This window comes from Amyelois transitella, chromosome 22 (assembly GCF_032362555.1).
Source record: "Amyelois transitella isolate CPQ chromosome 22, ilAmyTran1.1, whole genome shotgun sequence".
Lineage (NCBI taxonomy): Eukaryota > Metazoa > Arthropoda > Insecta > Lepidoptera > Pyralidae > Amyelois > Amyelois transitella.
Window position 1 is genome coordinate 6458054 of NC_083525.1, and position 20351 is coordinate 6478404.

Here is a 20351-nt window from a genome sequence, read left to right on the forward strand (position 1 = left end):
AACAGATCTCCTGCTGCAATTTTATTCAAACGAGAAACATTATTGAGAGATAATGGACACCAGTCTACCTTTAAAAGACTGAATATATAATACCTGAATAGAGAACTCATTCATACTTTATCAATGAGCATTATCAGTAAGCATAATCAACTCGAGATGATGCCAGTGAGATAAACACACGCTTACATAACTATAAAACTTAACGCCATACTAACAATTTAATTAGGTCAATGCCAACACCAAACCTATATTTAAACCATCGATTTTTATAGATAATTCATGACTTATAACTGTCTAGTTTCGATCAATAAAACTGCCAAAACTGTCGGTCCATCTGATGGAACCCGGGAAAATACAACGCATGCGTAAAGCAGTGTTGCCAGTTGATTACTATCTGCTCCCTTATCTTGCCTACTCGAATTAATTTAGTTTTTTTTTAAATTTAATGTTGATTTTAGTTTCGTATCAAGCCTTTAGACAGATGGATTTAAAATGGTAAATCGAGCCAGCAGTAACAAAACGAACTTGAAAGTCAAGTTTAAATAGGTAGTAGAATTATGATTCCTTTTAACAGCATTTTTACTTTTAAAATCATTCTAGCAAAATCGTACTATACTTAACACTTTTAACCATGTTTAAAAAGTAAAAGGTAAAAAAAAATTTTCATGAAACGCCTAAATAAATTGGTCGTGGTTTTTTGCGGGAATAAAATTAATCTAGTTTTGATTAATTTTTCGGTTAAGGAAGTCAGACAACAGTATTGTATCATAACATGCAAAACACCTAGGTGTTCACTATCTAAGCTCTCGTATGGATGCAACTGGGATCACACTGTATCATACTATGATGATGCATAGAGAAGAAAATTTTACTTGCGCAGAAAATTGCTATTGATTATGTCAACATGTGACAACGGATTATCATTCACAGTGAATCAACGAAATCTAAAAAAACACTTCTTTGAAATCTGTTAATCAGAATAATATTCTGATTTCATTATTGAAAGTAAACTTATATATAGGGTAAATCTATTACACGGCAACATTTAAAATTAAACGTCAAAATCATGAATCTGGAGCGAATTTTCCGCGTAAATAATCTTATTTCTATTAAATTATGAATGAAAATGAACAGATTTTATATATTTTTTTGTAATAAATACGTAATTTTATATCGCTCTTGAATATATCGTGGAATTTAGCACTAATTTGTGACGATTTTAATAGCTATAAGGCCAAATTATTGTTCGCCGATGAAATAGTTAAATGTGTTCAATTAAGTAGATATTTTAAAATTGTTGTTTAGTATAGATTGTTGTTAAATTAGTCTTCCGCGTAGCTCTACATATCTTGGGCTTGATAAAAAGGTTGTGTTTTGTAAAATTGAAGAAATAACGTTCACTGTGAAAGGTAAGAATATTAATCAACAATTAACCACTTGACCACGTGCTTGTGATCAATAATATTATGTAACAATTTTTTTTCTCCGTTTTATTTATTTTATGACTAAATCTCTACTACGTCTCGTAATTAAATCTCTACTACGTCTCGTAATTGGTGAAGAATTTACTATGGTATATATTTTTTAAATAAGTTTATATAAGAGGACACTGACTTACTGACAAAACGTAAAACTTAGTAGCTGCTGGGTCTATATTATAATAAATTTTATATTTAAATAAATATATACACTTGAAATTTGGAACGAAGGTTCCCCTACGTCAAATAGAGGTGCATTAAGAGAGGATTTCAGAACGAAAGAGTATTTTTCGTATAACGCGGCCGGAGCTGCGGGCTTTAGTCGTTACTATTTTTAGTAGATACTTAAGTAATTAATACGTTTTCATGTTTTATCATTATTTTACGTGCTACGTATATTGTTTTGCTTTTAAGTGTTGACACCATCGTCATTCTTATGATATTTGATCCTCAATGTAGAACTCGAAAACACTTTCAATTTTTACCAAATTGTGAATATCTTAAAAAGTACAAAACTAGATACTCCACGAACTTAAAAAAGACGGATCGTACACATATTTTAAATTTCATCAAAATCAGACCAACGGTTCGAATGTTATCGCGTTTCAAACTACATTCATACAAACAAAAAGTGGGTTTTCGCCCCAAGTTGATTGGTAGACCTCAATGGCTCGCTCGTTCGGTCAAAAAATTTTCACTTTCTCGTTCTCACATCATCTGGCCATTTCTACAAAGAAGCGAGTATATGACGATAAAAATCTGCATGAGAAGAGAAGCCATTGGCACACACTATGTCTTAAGCTACCACCATTATTTCAGTAAAAGTTATTAATAACTAGTTTTATAATGTCCTATCCTATGTTCCAAACGGGGAACATCTTTGTAAGTTTAACTTTCTCCTCCCGGGATTTGAATCCGGATCTTCGGATCATTACGGCAAATGCCTTAACCACTGAACTTCAGACACATAATTCGCATTAACAAAGAAATACTCTGTCCGTAGGTATGTCTGTTTGTTTGATCAGCTTCAGCCTTGCACAGGTGCGAATGACTGCATTGTAGTGGCTCGAAAATCTACTAAACAATGTTCTCAGTCTTCTCATAACCTTTTAGTTAATTAGACTTGATTGGGAATCAATCTTGGGACCTCTTGAGGTCGTCTTATATCTAACAAAGGCTCCACCTACGTCTTCTATATCAATTCCAATCGGAATTCCTATGGAATTTCGGTACAGATATACATATATACGAATACAGATCAACCACAGAAATCTAATAGTATAGGTTTAATATTTAGGTTAGTAATAATATATTGTGCTGTGTGGTTTCAACCAACCTTAATAATGGAAAAAGACGCAAAAATTTTTTTAGGTGCCGTGTGGCACAAATATAAAAAAATAGGACCACTCCATCTTTTTCCTATCGATGTCGTAAAAGGTGACTAAGGGACAGGCTTATAAACTTTCTTCTTTTAGGCGATGGGCTAGCAGCCTGTCACTATTTGAACCTTCATTCTATTATTAAGCCTAACAGCTGAACGTGGCCTATCAGCCTTCAAGACTGCTGGCTCTGTCTACCTCACAACGAATAAAGACGTGATTAGGTATATGAATATGAAAGTAATATTATAGTTTTGATTTCGACTCATATATGTTACATACATTATGTAACACATAGTATAGTACAATCTTGAAAAGACTGATCTCAAGTTTAACAACATAATGCTTTATACGTAAAAAGCATACGAATTATTCGTAAATCTGTTTCCAATAACAAGAGTATTGACTCCATCATTTCTCTTAATTACATCTCCGATAATGTCGAAAACTCTGGCAGGTATTTTTATAAGGTTTTACAGGAATATAGGTACGTCCAATGCGCTCAATACAGGATAAATGCCATATTTTGCCGATTTAATTTTTTTAGACACAGCAGGTTATGATTTAATGGTTAAGGAAGCCATTTTGAAAAGGTAAATACTTTTTTACCGAAACGTAAATGATTGGACGTTTTTAGTATTTTGGTGTTACTTTTTGTTTGATACAAAATTTTGTAAAGTTTGCGTAAGTTGCATACTTACGCAGAATATGGTTAATTTCAATAAAAAAAATCTTAGAAGTCCAAAAAAGTTTTTTATCCTAATTCCATCTTTATTACGATTTGAATAGATATCATTATTATAAATGCGAAAGTATTTGTTGTATGTTTGTTACCTCTTCACGCGTTATCTACTTAATAAATCTTCGTTTATCAATCTGAAGAAGGACATAGTGTACTTTTTATCTCGGTAAAAATTAAAGTTCCCGTGGGATTTGCGAAAATCCTGTATTTTTTCGAATGTGGCGCTAAATTCACGCGTGTAATTCTTAGAGTAGCTACTTAATTATAAATAAATGGTGTAGGTGGCGCTAATAAATCATCTTAATCCGGGCTAAGATGGCGCTAAATTCGCGCGGGCGAAGCTGCGGGTAAAAATACCTAAGTGGTCTTTCAATCTTTTGGAGACTGTTGGCTCTGTCTACTTCGCAAGGGATATAGGTAGACGTGATTATTTCTTATATGTTATGTTCAGAGATCGGATATTCGGATGCAAATTTACCTAAAGTTGAGGTGTTGGCTTAGTATGAAACGCATTTTTGTAGCACAAAAATTCCGGGATTTCGTGATCGATAAGTTTAATATGATCATCCATCACTTATGTTTATAAAGGTGTTTATATATGTTCATACCTAATATACGATAAGTTTCAATTTCTTGTTTAATAAAATTTCCGGGATTCAAAATAATTCGAATCCCGAAAGCAAGAAGCCGCCTCCATACTTTCTTAGCCAAAATATTAGTTTAGGTAAATATGCATCCGATTATCCGATCTCTAGTTATGTTGTATATAATAAAGTCAGTGTACATCAACAACGCCAGCAAAGCCCCGGGCAAAAGCTAGAATACACAATAAGAATGTTAGTTCAAGTGAAGGAACAAAGACTATTCTAGCGCTTTGAAATACAAAACGTCTTTACTTGTTAGCAAGTTCTAGTTCGGTAGTTCAGCGATAAGTAAACTTGCTAACGACGCGATTTCAGACTAAAAGGGCTGTTGCAGACTGGCTACTTTTGTAGGCACTTTATTTAAATTATATAGTAAAGAATATGTACTATATACGATACGACGCAGATGTGATTCTACTATTTCTTTTTATCTTATTAAATGTACTAAGTTGTATTCTGTTATGTGTGATAATAAACAAATTAATAGGTATGTAAGAACATTTTATGGAGTCAATAGGAAAACGGAAAGAACATAAACACAGTTCGAAAAGCAGCCTTAGCTACTGCAAATGCTTCTAGGAAATTTAAAAATGTAGATAAATTTACAAGATAGAGACATAAACTAATATGTCGTTGTATAATATTACATATATATAACTGCCGCGGCAATGTGACAAGGATTTTAGATATTAGGTACAAGCAACCTAACACCAAGTCCTATCAAGTACTTGTGACCGATTTAAACTTTCGCGTTTCATTATAATATTAATTAATAATACAGCTATTAAACGCGTAGGCTTTTTGTATCGGACGTTTCGAATCATGTTACAATCTCTGAAAATCCGTGGTCACTGAGAGACTCGGTGTGTACCTGTATTATTTTTCTCCTAGATCTCTTCGCGTTAGTCCCGATTGCGTCCTCATCTCTCTGATAGGATAGGGACCCCTAATAAAAAAGACGTATTATTTGTGTGTTATGTGTATAAAAAAACTCCAAATACAAAGAGTACTGAAAGTTTTTCAAGGCATGAATGAATATGCATTATTTGAGTTTGCACGGACAAACGGGTATAAATCTGTTTATAAAAAAGTAGCTCGTCTGCCAGCCCCCTCTAGACCAAGCTGTTGTCATGGTAACCAAGTTATTCTTTGTAGAAGAGCAAGGACAGATTACAGGCAAAGATAAAAAAATAATCGAGTCATATCTATGTAAAAATATTTATGTTTTTATTTAATCAACGGTACAATAGAATATAACAATGTTAATTAACGTATCTTGATCAAATCGGAGACATTCTAGCAAAAGGTCAAGAGTACCCGAAACCTGCCGAAAGCTTGCATGAAGAGAGTTATGAATGTGGATGAAGCGAAAGAAGTACATTCATATGCTGGGATCGTGGCAAGTGGAAAGATGTGGTCTCTGCCTACCCCTCCGAGAAAGAGGCGTGATTTATGTATACGTATGTATGTATAGTAATGTTTTTTTGCCTTTGTAGACTCTTCGAAGGTTGTACTGGGCAGATAAAAAAGGGTCACCTATTTTAAATAGCCTCCTTCCTCCCAGAGTCAGTTTTAAGTCAGCGACACGACGCCGCTAACAATAAATATTTTTATTTTGCGTAATAAAAGCAAAATAATTCTGAATATGATTTGAATATGATACTTGAAATAAATAGAAATCGCTTTATACATACACAAAATTATGTCTCAGTTCCGGAGGGATCGGCAGAGACTACATCTTTCCACTTTTTTTTAAGTTGTCATCCTATTTCAGATAATCCTCATTTAATGATCGAAATGCTTCATCAAAATGTTATATCTATTGATTGAAATAATATTTTCCAGATAATCCAATCAGTATTGACCAAGCACGTTCCCAATTAATCTAATCCCGATTGTTCCAGAATACATAATGAGGTACAAGAGGCGCACCTCGCAGGCGGCCAGGAATTCCCGGCATTCTGACAAGAAATATACTATACGTAAGTTATCTTATTATACACACCTATAAATGCATACTTAATACATATGATACATACATACATACGTCACGTCTATATCCCTTGCGGGGTAGACAGAGCCAATAGTCTTGAAAAGACTGAATTGAGATTCAAATAGTGACAGGTTGCTAACCCATCGCCTAAAAAAAGATCCCAAGTTTGTAAGCCTATCCCTTAGTCGCCTTTTACGACATCCATGGGAAAGTGATGGAGTGGTCCTATTCTTTTTTTGTATTGATGCCGGGATCCACACGGCATAATACATATGATAAATCCATTTTTTCGAAAGAACTATAAATCAAGTACCGTGTGGTACAGTTGGTAGTTGAACGGCTAAGGTACGACGAGTGAAACTACTTACATTATGCGGTCGACTGTACCATTGACTTTTGTGAGTTATACTCGTATATGTACTTTTACGGTGTGTCTGCAATTGTATTCAAGTAAGAATGATTGCGTAACCAGAGTTAGGGTTTTGACAAATGTGATAGTTGAATTTGACTTACTGAAATGAAAATTATATCTATAAAATAATAAATGAATTGAATTCCTTCATCTAGGCCTACCAGTCTTCAATAGTTTACACAAAGAATGTCCGTTTCTACCACGTACGTATCTTCTTATTTCTTTCATTTTCTGATACAATACATCTGATACGGCCTTCCTACTCATGTTATTTTTTGCACAGTCAATAGAACATATTTGTTTGGTCTTCCCCAATTATCTTAATTTCTTAAGGCCTTTCTGTGATATTAATTTTCCTTATTACACAGAATAAAGGTACCTATAAAGCTACAATACATTGCTTTTCCAAGTAACACCGCTTGTGTTATAAATAAAATTACTGTTTTTCTTTTAATTTCTCATAAAAAATTCAAGAAGTCTCCGTAAGTTCGTTGAACATAAATGTGAAATTTCAGCACTCAAAAGTCATTCAGTAACGCCAAAGTTTTATAAATATTTTCATAATCATAATAATTTATTCCTTTAAAAGAATTACCACCGCCGAACTCATAAAACTAACTTTTGTTGACAGTATCATTACAAGTTTAATAATTTATGAAGCTATCCAAACTTGTATAATATCTCACTTCAGTGTAAATAATTTCTTCAACGTAATTTGCTATTGATATGCCCACGACTCCGTACGCTCAAAATCCTATCATTCATATTTCCGTGAGAAATTCGGGAATTCCTTTGTAAATACTAACTCATATAATACACTAGCTGTGCCCGCGACTTCGTCCGCGTGGAATAGTTATTTTGGGCATCATATTTATTTTTGCAAACATGCTCCTCGGCTTTATCAATTATAGCTGCTAATTGTTATGCGACGCGTATTAGAAAGAACGCTGGTTCGCCGTATTAAATGTTTCGGTGCAAATTGCTTATAACTACTATATCTCAAAACCTATTCGTCTGATTTATATACTGTAAATGGCAATTTTAGTCTACATGAAGAGCCGAAAGTAATAAACATATTTATTTGGATAAGGATTAATACTGAATTAAAGAAAATTGGTTTCAAAATAACTTATGTTTATAATGAAAAAATAATCTTAAAAATGAACATAAAAGTGGTTATTGTAAGTAAACCTTAAGAGATAGATATATGCTCTCGCGGACTTTTTTGTGGCAAAAAATGAGTACTTCACATCTTTAGTACATTGTTTAACTATATCTTTGTAGGTTTGCGCAGCGTTCGCGTGGAAATCTCGCAGATGGCCGACTCATTCAACTTTCACCTGCATTGTTGACGTTTCCCGTAGGAAATGCGGGATAAAATGTAGCCTATAGCCTTCCTCGATAAATAGACTATCTAACAGTGAAAGAATTATTCAAATCGGTTCAGTAGTTTCTGAGATTAGCGCGTTTAAACAAACAAACAAACAAAACAAACTCTTCAGCTTTATAATATTAGTATAGATAAGACAGGCTACAAAATCGCTGGAAATTAGAAGTAAAATAAATAGTAACTGTATTCCCGGGGGAAAAATACTGGCTTTGTGGGAATTGCGACAAACGCCCACACAAGAACGAGGCAACGAGCAAAGCCAGTTATAAATAATTGCTAATTTTAGTAATCACCAAAAACATAAGTGTTAGATTTATAAGTCTTTCTAATGGACACATATCATTTAGTTATAGGTACCTTGCTGGGTTAACAGACGCGCATTATAAAACACAACAATCAAAAGTTATATTTATAGTTCGGTTAACTTAAATCAAAAAAATATATACAAAAATTCCACTCAAATCGAGTATCATTTCATTTCATCATTCCCTCATCATTCTCTCCCATGGATGTCGTTAAAGGCGACTAAGGGATAGGCTTATAAACTTGGGATTCTTCTTTTAGGCTATGGGCTAGCAACCTGCCCATTTCATGAATCTCAATTCTATCTTAAAGCCGAACAGCTGAACGTGACCTTTCAGTCTTTTTAAGACTGTTGTCTCTTGGTTGGATATAGACGTGATTATATGATTGTCTGTATGTATTCCACTCATGCAACATGCCACTTATTAACTTCAACACACTTTTGACTCCGACAACAACCAAATTTCGTGTTTACGAGGCGTAGTTGGACGGTCCCTGATTTCAGCTTGACTGGCCGACGTCCACACGGCTCCCGTCTGGCAGGCGCCATGAATAGTGATAGTATGTCCGGGAGGCGTAACATAGTTACTTATCAGTTAGCATAAACAGTAAGAAAGGGCATGGCGGTGCCGTGTGGTTCCTGGCACCAATACAAAAAAGAATTGGACCACTCCATCTCTTTCCCATAAGGCGACTGAGGGATATGCTTACAAACTTGGGATTTTTTTTAGGCGATGGGCTAGCAACCTGTTTATGATCACGTCTTTATCCCTTACGGGGTAGACAGAGCCAACAGTCTTGAAAAGACTGATAGGCCACGTTCAGCTGTTTGGCTTAATGATAGAATTGAGATTTCTAAAAATTCAAACAAAAATATGAAAAACGTAAGTAGCTACAATTATGCCTCTTACCCGGATATTTAGGTATCTGGAATGATTCCTACATGCTTGTCTCGTTTCATTCATAATATTAACTCTTTTCACGCAAGCTCCTTTTTACATAACGTTCTTGTAGTACTTGCATTAAAAATGTATATACAACACGCGAAAGTATGCAATTTAGATGAAATCATGTTGTCAGCTTACATTTACCAGTGGAATGGGTACCGCACTCCTGGAGAGCTGCCAAATGAGCCAGCCCGAGTGGCGCCTGGGGACGCCGCATAGCTATAAACACGAAAATAGAGATTGCTACACATCTCGTTCAAGTTTTCATATTTACCTACGCCGCCGTGTTTACTAAATAGTGCAGTCAGCCGACAGAATTATTTTATTTTATTGTCTTAGGAAGACCAACAGCAACAAACAACAACACAATAGTAAATAAGAATAATTACACTGAAAAGTTATATATATATATTTCCGTTTTTACGAATATAATATCTCTATCTATATCAATATGGGGTAGACAGGGTTGGCTAAACATTTGATTTTATATCTATGTATGTATGTAATGTACTCTGTAAAACTTCGAGATATTTGTAGGTATTATACGAGTACTTCGTTTTTAATTTATTTTTTAACCTAGTCCGATCCATTGTCCAGTTGTCTCCATATAAGTATAAATAGTATTGTAGTCTACGATACTATTGTACCAAACTGAGCTATCGATACTATTCTAGGCCTATCGATAGAGCACCTAGATGTTTTACGAGGTCAACGCCAGTATGTATTCAGTCGTTATTACTTATCTTAAAATTTACTCAAATAATAATTGCTTGGTTGACCAGAGTACCTACTATAAAATTTTACGAAATATAATTTACATTTAAAATTCCTGCCTATTCACTACTCCAATCGTCTTTGTAGACATCTTGTTGTCAGATATAATACTATTTCACTTTGAAAACCTCTTGGCAAAAACTTGTTTTGGTATTGTTTTGTTCTCACCCAAGCGACTTAGACAGGATGGCGCCACGTACTCTTGTCACTAATAGAAACACCTTTTGTATCCTTGTGTTTAAAGCGAATATCGGTTTCATTTAAAGAACGTATAATCAAAATAAAAGTACAGATGAAGTTTTACATACATATATCTATTGCCCTTGCGGGGTTGACAGAGTGAACTGTCTTGAAAAAACTTATAAGCTACGTTCAGCTTTTTGGCTTGATGATAGAATTGAGATTCAAATAGTGGCAAGTTGCTAGCCAATCATCTAAAAGAATCCCAAGTTTATAAGTCTATCCCTTAGCCGCCTTATACGACATCCATGGGAATGAGAAGGAGTGGTCCTATTCTTTTTTTTTAATTGGTGCCGGGTACCTACGGCACGTTGTAAGTATGTATCTATATACAACATATGCCACTTTTCCAAAAAAAATCCATCATTATTAATATATATAATAGTCCACTCAGACAAAATTTTGGTACAAAATATATTACTACATTATAACTAAACTGATAGTAAAACCCGTAAAATTTAAACAAGTTACAAAGTAATTTCCGTACAAATTGGTAACAATGATAAGGGATTCGTCCCGGCGGCCATTAAACTGATAATTAATACGGCGAAGAAACTTTGCTGATTCCACCCTTACTTGTTATATATTGATTTAATTTTAATACTAGAGTATGTCTGCGGCTTGCTCGCGTTTAATGATAATTTATATTTCGCGGATATTTCGATAATTCCTCTTTTAGTGCACACCTAGACCCCATAAGGAACTTACAAGACAATACAACACAATAACTCTTTATTGCACCACAATAAATAACAGCAAATTCACAATCATCATGTATTAAAAAAATAGCAGAAAAAGACGTAGATTTTTATTTTTATTTGTTTGTGAACGCGTTCACAAACAAATAAAAATAAAACTACTAAAAATAACTCTAAAATGTTGTCCAAGAATCCGTATTAAGGCGTTAGTTTATATTGAGAAAGAAAAATGGCTGCCCAAAGTCGCTTATCCATTCCATACTTATATATTATAAATGAGAAACTTTGTTTGTTTGTTTGTCCGTCTTTCACGTCAAAACCCATAAAGCGATGTCCACAAAATTATACATACATACAGTCTGGGGTACGGAGAAGGACATAGGTTACTTATATCAGCCTTTATTAAAGCAAGCAGAACATAATTTCGGATAATTAAAACTCCATATCTTCACGTTCATTCATAAACCTAACAGAAAGCTGGCCGTTAAAACTTCGGTACCTAATTAAAGCTTTTGACTTCCAGCCTGTATCATTAAAGTCGAATTAATATGAGACTTAAGAATTTACGAACATACACTATACTTGCCTAAGACTTTCTATGGATCGCTCATGCCGTGCTTTCATTGTAAAACCATGAACTAACAAAGCAATTAATAAAAAACTGTATACCTACAACAGTGAAATAATGACTATCTACTTAATGCAACAAAAATATTTCTTCCCAAAGAAGCACACCAAAGTTGCAAAGCGAGTTATCCTGAATGGTGTGAATGTTCAATTAAATGGCTATCGGGTGGCATATTCAACTCGGCATTCAGCGCTTGATGAAATTGTATTAAAACTTTTGGGTCCAAGAAATTAGCGGACCCTCGAAGTGGCGGAAATGTCATTAAAGTTCATAGTTGCTACGCCTTTTGAATAATATTGAAGGAGGCGACGGTCTATTTGGTGTAATGGTACTGTTGACGGAGGTCTTAGATTCGAGTCCTTGGTCAAGTCTTTGATGATTACTTACCATTACTTTTAGACGCAATATGAGACAACTCAATGGGACTAGTGAGGCAGTATAAAAATCAAATTATTAATCATTCATTCATTTCATTCCATTCACATAATCACGTCTATGTCCCTTGTAGGGTCTACTGAGTCAGCAATCTTGAAAGACTGATAGACCACGTTCAGCTGATATTAAAAATGAAAATATATTGTATAGTTAAAGTATGGTTAAATAAAAGTCAGTCCCGGCAGGTCGATGTTCTTGAGGTAATGTGGCTATTTCATCTACATAGTATAATAATACAGGTAGTTTCGTTAAGCTAGTAATTATAGACCAAGAAACTATCTCGAGGCTAGCCCATGCCGTTTTATACAAATTTGATAAGTGCTGCCTTGAAAATAACGTATCATTTGGCCTACTCATGCCCTTATCTCCGCTAGATCTACTTTCTTATTAGTTACTAGCTGTGCAACTTCGTCCGCGTGGATCTCAAAGATGAATAATTTTCCCCCTTTTTTTACATTTTCCATTATTTCTTTGCTCCTTAAAGTTGCAACGTGATGTTATATAGCCTAAAGCCTTCCTTGATAAATGGTCTATTCAACGCAAAAAGAATTTTTCAATTCGAACCAGTGATTCCTGAGATTAGCGCGTTCAAACAAACAAACTCTTCAGCTTTATAATATAAGTATAGATGTTTAATTCTCAAAAGGTATCATATACCATTATGTAATATCTTAATCACTCCAGCCATATGATGACTATAGTAATATCAGTAATAGTACACGCGGCTATTAATATTTTCTTTTATAAAAATAATGTAAGTATAAGTTATTAGTATTTTCTTTTATAGAAATAAGATTATAGTTTGAAAGTAAATGAAAATATGATATTGAGGTTTAGAATTGCAGTATATGGCCTCTTGTGAGAGCAGCGTATAGGCAGCCGCAAAAATGCGGCTAGCAATCTGGAATATTGCGCTTGCCAAGTTTCTTTGGCAAATTGAAATCTTCCAGCGCGGGTCTTTTTGGATATAAGCGACTTTTGAGCAAATACAGCAATGCAGATTATTATTTGAAACTACATATATACATATAATCACGTCTTTTCCTACGGAGGGACAGTGCCTTAAGTCTAAAAGACCACGTTTAGCTTTATGACTTAAATATAGACTTGAAGTGGTTAATTGTTTATATCACTAGTTAAATCAAAAATAATAATGACGGCTTGGTTAATCAATTTGGAAAAAGATGATTTTCACGATAAAAATGTAGCATACGCTAGTAATCTCCGTATTTTTCTTATAACAATTACACTTTTGTATCTAATCCAACAAATACCTACTCGTACGTAGCTAGCTCTACGCACTTCACAAGGCCGAATTCAAGTTCCGCACTCAAAATTTCCGACATCTTGATTTCAAATCTCACAAATTGCTCCGTTCTCAAAGGAAATACTAAGATGACACAAATTCTGCAATACGAATAGGTACCTTTCACAGACTGAAATAATTTAGTGAGACACCGCAACTGTTTCTCTCTCACATGAGTTGCAAAGAAAGTTGATACCCCTGAATTTTTGGCTTGTATAAATTAGGTGCCATATTTTTGAGTCATTCATTGACTGTAGGAAAATTAGTGTGCCAAATTGCGTTGCAAACAGGTATCATCTGTTTTGATTCTCACCAATTGAAGTATAAAATTGTAACTTCTAACGTAGTTAATTGAACAAAAAGATAAAAAACAAACTTCATCCCTGTTAACTTTGCATTACACAAAAAAAAAACAAGACACCCTTCGTTTTCATACAGTTGGGTATATCAAGCTAATTGGCTGAAGCATAATGGTGAACATTGCAACCTCCCGGTACAAAAAGATGAAAGAGAGGGTGTATCTAGCTAGTTCTATGTCTCTGGCAACTTGACAAGCTCAAAGATGGGTGGATTTGAATATTATTGTTTCTTTGATCACGACCCTTTGATGTTTTTGACGGCAGTGGTGTAAATTTGTCTTGGTTATAAATATCTATAATTTATTCTAACAAGCACTTCCGCAAGACTTCCTGAGGTAAACATACGAACTATTACGAGGTATTTTAGATATTTACTAGAGATGCAACAAATAGTGATTTCGCCTCATACCGAATAGTTGCCGAATATTCGTTGTATATCTAATATCTATCTATTTTGGGTATTAACAATTATCGTTTGATGTTAAATGAAATGAAATTATTATGAATTCTGAGAACTCAACTAACTAAATCCTAAATACCTATACGTAGATACATACTACCTATTTGGCTACGTAAAAATAAAATTCTAAGAGTTAAGTCGAAGGGAAGAAACGGGTGGAGCAATTATGGCTCCCAATGAACCAGGAGATGACTATCCCGGATACAGACAGGAGCGGCTCTGTAGAAGGAAATAGGCTTATCTACTTTAATTCCAGAGAGAGAGAGAGAGAGAGATGTTTGGATTTGGGAATTGAAAGTATGCTAAGAATATGAACGAAGGAATTAAACAAAAATATAATGGAATTTTTATACTTTAAATTTAATCAAGGATTTTTTTTGTTTTGATACTGTTGTATTTTAAATATTTTAGAGACGAAACTTTTAATAAATAAAGTACAAGCACAGTATAGGAATATATGTATATAAAGGATGGTAAAGGCGTAGACATGAGAGTTATAGGTATGTGCTTTCCCTTACTTCCTCCGTAAGCGACGACGAACCGAAAATATATACGGGTTATTGGTGCCGTGTGGTTCCCGGCATTTATACAAAAAAGACCAATAAGAAAATAAGACCACTTCATCGCGTTCTCATGGATGCCGTAAAAAATGAAACATGGATTATCGCGAATTTTCCCATAAGACGCTAAAGACTTATTAAACATCCATACTCACTTTAATTTTATTGAAACACTGACTCGTTTTTACGGCAGTTTCACCCGGTAATACCCGGATCCTTTAGTGCATTGCTTAATTAAAATTTTGCAACGAGCAGGTGCTATGAAAATTTTACAGCAGTTTTTGGTTTTAATTAATATCACTTTTATCTTGGGTTGAAGTTTAAAGTTGATATCTTGTCTTTATAGCGAATGAGGTATGACACTGCATTTAATCTAAGTTTTTCAAAAGGTGGACCATAACATATAGTCACGTCTATATCCCTTGCGGGGTAGACAGGGCCAACAGTCCTGAAGAGACTGACAGGCCACGTTCAGCTGTTTGGCTTTATGATAGAATTGAGATTCAAATAGTGATAGGTTGCTAAACCGTCGCTTAAAATAAGTAAGAAATTTCGTTCTTTAAAAGACAGTTGGCTTTGTCTTACCCGCAAGGCATATAGACGTGATTATATGTATGTAAATCGGTACTCTTATTTGAATGTCATTACAAAAAGGAAAGCTACCTATTTGTACAAAAATCACGTTCGCTTTTGTTAACCACCGGAACGGTCGAGTAGGCAGCGACATAAACTTGGGTTATGGGTTATGTGAGCCTCGGGGTTCGGGGTTTGGGTTCCACTCGCAGTAAAACGGAATGACTATAGTTCGTATATAACATATACTTTAGTATCAAATGGATGGTTCGTTCAGCTCGTGATTTTGAATTACGTGTTTTTTACGAAACAATAGTAGTCTAAACCGAGGAGCTTACTCGGAAAGACTGATGAATGTGGATGAAGGAAGAGAAGAAGAAAGGATAGTAAAGTAGAATGGTTTAGTCTCTGCCTACCCCATCAGGAATGTTAATTTATTATTATAAGTATATTTGTCTTAATAATCAAAGATAAAAAAAAACTTAACTAAATAACTAAGGAATAAGAGAAACTAAGGAGGTGAAGGTGAGTGATGGAGGCTGGTCAGATACGAGTGGTCAGAACTCTTATTCTAAAGTGCCGGTCACACTGCACGGGAAATTCGCTAGTCGCTGCTGTAATACCCAAAAAGCAAGCGGAGTATCCTCTAATGGAAAATAATTTTCGTTACATTCATGTACATCCACTCTTATCTGGATATAAGCAGGCGGCTGTGCGTGAGGTGTCACAGATAGGGAACTCTCTTAAGAGCCGCCTGTAAGGAAGAATGTTCATATATTACATACATATAATCACTTATTTGCCCCTTGAAGTTAGATAGAGGCGACTGTCTCGAAAATACAGAAAGGTCACATTCAACTGAAGCTTGTTGATGGAGTTGAGATTCAAATAGTGACAGGTTACTAGCCTATTGCCTAAAAGAAGAATTCCACGTATAGCCTTTTAAACATTCTGAACGGAATGAAAAGCAGTTGGTACTTCATGGAATGATCGCAGAACATAGATTCACTTTTATTGAAAAAAAAAAGATTGATAATAATATGACGAACAGATTGCCTATTATAAGGAAAAGGAGGTATCTAGTGATTTCTAGAATAAAAAAATAAAATGAATGAAGAGCAGTTTTACTATAGATTGGACATTGCAAATTATATATGTGATATAGAAATATAATGTACCTATATTTGATGAAAAAAACAATCATTTATTTGAAGTAATCTTGATTACAACGAGATGCTTGGACTTCCCAGTGAGTAATCCAGCGAGTAATTGATTTGGAAAAGATTCATTAAAATCTGCTGTACAAATTTACAAACAAAATCGAAACTAGGATTTTAAATAAAAAACTACATCTACTGGATGTATGTATGTTTTTATCTCATTGTAGGTACTTCAAGCTTACAGGTAAGCCTTAAGATCGCGGCACGTCCCACGGAACGTATAAAAGAAGGTTATATTTCCAGATTATTTCTTGTGAGAACAGTCGGGAAAGTTGAAAAAAGTTAAGTCGTAACTGCATCTTGGGGCTTTCTGTGGTGGAAGTATAAGTATAAATTTATTTAGTGTGAACAAAGGTTTATAAATTTGGTTGTTAACTGTCCTTTATAGAAAGGTATTTATAAAGTTTATTTAAAGCTTTCGTGATGTCTGGTAGCAAAGAGAAAATAAAATGTGCCATCTGCTTGATTTAAAGCACGGATTCTTAAAGTCAGTCAAGGGAAAGAATATTTAGATGTTTTTCTAATTTATTAATTATATTTCATCGTTTATTTTCATGAATTCCTTTATATAACGTAGATAGTTACAAAACGAGTTTAAAGAAAATTTTCAACCCTTTGTTGTCAAATTAATTAACTGTGTATTTAAGGAAATATTTTTTTAGAAAAGTTATGATATTACGCAAGCAAGCTGTCTGTTACGCTTTCCCAGTTAAAACGCTAGACGGATTTTGATAAAATTTTGTGTGAACATAGTAAAATTAGTCTTAGTCCATCTTAAGCGTCTTATTCTTCTCAAAACCAAGGGAGCGAAGTCCCTCTAAAAGGGAAATACAGTCAAAGCCAAAAACGCTTGGCCGTTTGTAAAGTTTCAAGATTGGTTGGTGAGGAAGTAAAAAATAAACTAATTTGCTTTCGCATTAATAATTTTAGTTGGGATGTATTAGTTTTGCCGTGTGGTTCTCGGAACCAATAGAAAAAGAATAGTACCTCTCCATCTCTTTTCAATGGATAGGCTTATAAACTTGGCTTTCTTCTATTAGGCGATGGGCTAGCAACCTGTCACTATTTGGATCTCAATTCTTTCATTAGGCCAAACAGCTGAACGTGGCCTGTCAGTCTTTTTAAAGACTAATTGGCCAAGATTTTCAAGAATGATAGGATAGGATGAAGGGATATGAACGTAATTATGTCTGTATGTATTACTACACCATATTGTAGCACTGAAAGATCCGTTAGTTTTAAAGAATTTTATATTTCCCAGATAAAGTTCGACTGGGAAATGGGAATGGTTGTTGAATAATGTGCCGGGAATGTACCTTTTGTGTTCGCATTGAAAATGAAATTGATATCGGTGTGTTAAGTGCTTTTTCCTGTACTCTTCTGAAAGGTATTGCAGTTGAACATATATGTGTTTAGATAAAGGAATATACGTGTTTGTCTACATGTCCCAATATACGATTATGTACTTTTCTCCAAACTCTTGTTCTTCCTCCTGGCTATAGTCCCGGTTGCACCTCTCTGGAGGGGAGCCCGGGGTATGCCTTTGAGAATGGATCCTAGATTTCTATACGAAACGTCAATAAAGTCAGGTACTACACGAAACGACTCCTATCTGACCTCAGTTAATTCAAATAAATCGTTCATTCATTCGTTAACAAAAAGGGTTGCCCTTTGCAGGTTAACCTAACCCGTACTACATCTATGATTACACATCCAGTTGTCTGATTGTGTAGGTTTCTACGCGATGTTTTTCCTTACCATAAGAGCATCAGTTATTATTCAAACTAATGTACATAGTTTTGAAAATGTGTCATTGGTACATGGCCGCGGTGGGATTCGAACCGGTGCCTTTCAGCGCAACCACGTTTTAACAAGACACCTTACCTATTCGACCACCGACGTTCTGAAGTCTTGTTGTTATGCACGTCAAATTATCGGCATTCGCTTTTTGTTCACATAATATAAGTATTTTTTCTTGTAACTGGTATAAAAACTACTACGATATCTACTGATTTTTAAGAAATCTAGCATACTTTTTACATATTTTCAGAATTATTATACCTATTGAAAAAGGGATATGTTAGGACTACCAGTAATCATCGAATGTGCATGAAAAGAGTAATGAGTTTGGAGGAAGCGGGAGAGGTCTGTTAGGATCGTAGCAAGTAGAAATCCATAGTCTCTGCCTACCCCCAATGGGAAGCAGGCGTGATGGTATGTATGTATGCTGGTTAGTTTTAGAAATTGGCGTCTGACTCAATATTACTCGTAGACAAACTAGCGTTTAATATTCGATTCTGAATAATACACCATTGGTATCATCCATATTTAGTGAAATGTATTCCGGATGGTTCACCTGTCGGGAGCAGAGCGCATACCGTTCACTTGATAAATCAGTTTTCAATCGGGACTCCGGCTTTTTGCGTTATTGCCCGAGGGATTGGCGTGTTCAGCTTCGACGTGACATTACGGTTACTATTCTGATATTTCGAAGATTTAATATTTTTACCTAAAATACTCTTCTATATTTTAGCCAAAAATAGAACAGGAGGGAAGGAAATTGAACGGGCTTCAAGACTAAGAAAAATACTATTTTATTGTGTTACCAATGCCTACATTTTTCACAGGCTACACAAATAGGTTCAAATAAACGATCGTGATTTGGTTCAGCTGTCCGTTAATATGTCAGTCAATTGAATCAGTGAGTATAATTTTTATATAATGTATTTAGAAAGGAGCTTAATAAACAGATCATCAATTATACCACAAATGCGCTAAAGAAATCATTTATACTTCACTTAATGTTCAAAAAGTTTTGAACGCTCTTACACAAATTTGTTTCGTGTTCGTTACAAAACTTCACAAAGTAACGGAAAGTTGGCAAGAAAACAGCTACATTTAAAGCATAAATAATAAAGAGATCAGAAGTATATACGTATAGTTTACATTATGCGAAGATTAATTCAGTTTAGTATACATTATACTTATAGTATAGTTTACATTATGCGAGATGTATACTAATTTATACTATTAATGTATGCTAACTTTATAATTATTAACTAATCTGTTACGGTATTAATTACTTTTAGCACAATGTCATGCCTTGATCGCATACATAAGAATACCTTGATTGCTTTTTAAATTAAGCGCGAAAGAAAAGCAGAAATTGCAGAAAGAATATTTATACACATAAATAATATTTTTTCTTCGATTCACGTAACAATAAAAAGCGAAACTGCAATAGTTTTTCGCGCGATAAAAACGGCGTCGCGCGTGCCATGCTACGGGGGCAGGTCGGTACGGGCATAATTCAGTAAATACTTCCTTACTCAAAGAAAGGCTTGATATTAAGAAAATAAACGACATTGTAAAATAGTACTTACCATAAAGTAAACTCGGCATTATGCATTCTAAACCCGTATATTGAACACAGATAAGAAGCTATACCGACCTTATGCCTATTTCAGAGTCACGCGTTTTTATTATCTTAGTGTAATTTTGTAAGCGCGCGCGCGTGGCCGGCACTGTTTAACAGCACGTCTCGCCAGCGTCACTCTGAAACCAGCTTTAGAGCGCCTTCACATTAGGTTGAAAATAACGCTACAGCAGCGCGCTTTTTGCTACTTAATGTAAAGGCGGCCTTAAGCGTAGCGTTGAGCATAAGGTTACTGGATTAGCGAAGTTTTCAACTGGAAATCGACGCCTGTAAACTTTGCTTTTCACCTTTTCGAGTGAAAAGTACTGTTGAGAGGCGTGAGTTGGAAACAAAATATTGGTTTTAGCCTTCAACCCGCTTAAATTGCACAAAAA

The 20351-nt window shown here is 34.7% G+C and overlaps 1 protein-coding gene across 1 annotated transcript in view; it reads left to right on the top strand.

Moving 5' to 3' along the window:
- LOC106129923 (ras-like protein family member 10B) overlaps positions 1-20351 on the top strand; it is a 47626-nt gene that overhangs the window by 11437 nt on the left and 15838 nt on the right. The window contains exon 2 of the mRNA XM_060950773.1: positions 6148-6225. Within this exon, the coding sequence (XP_060806756.1) occupies positions 6156-6225 (70 nt within the window). The 5' untranslated portion in view covers positions 6148-6155. The remainder of the gene's footprint in view (positions 1-6147; positions 6226-20351) is intronic.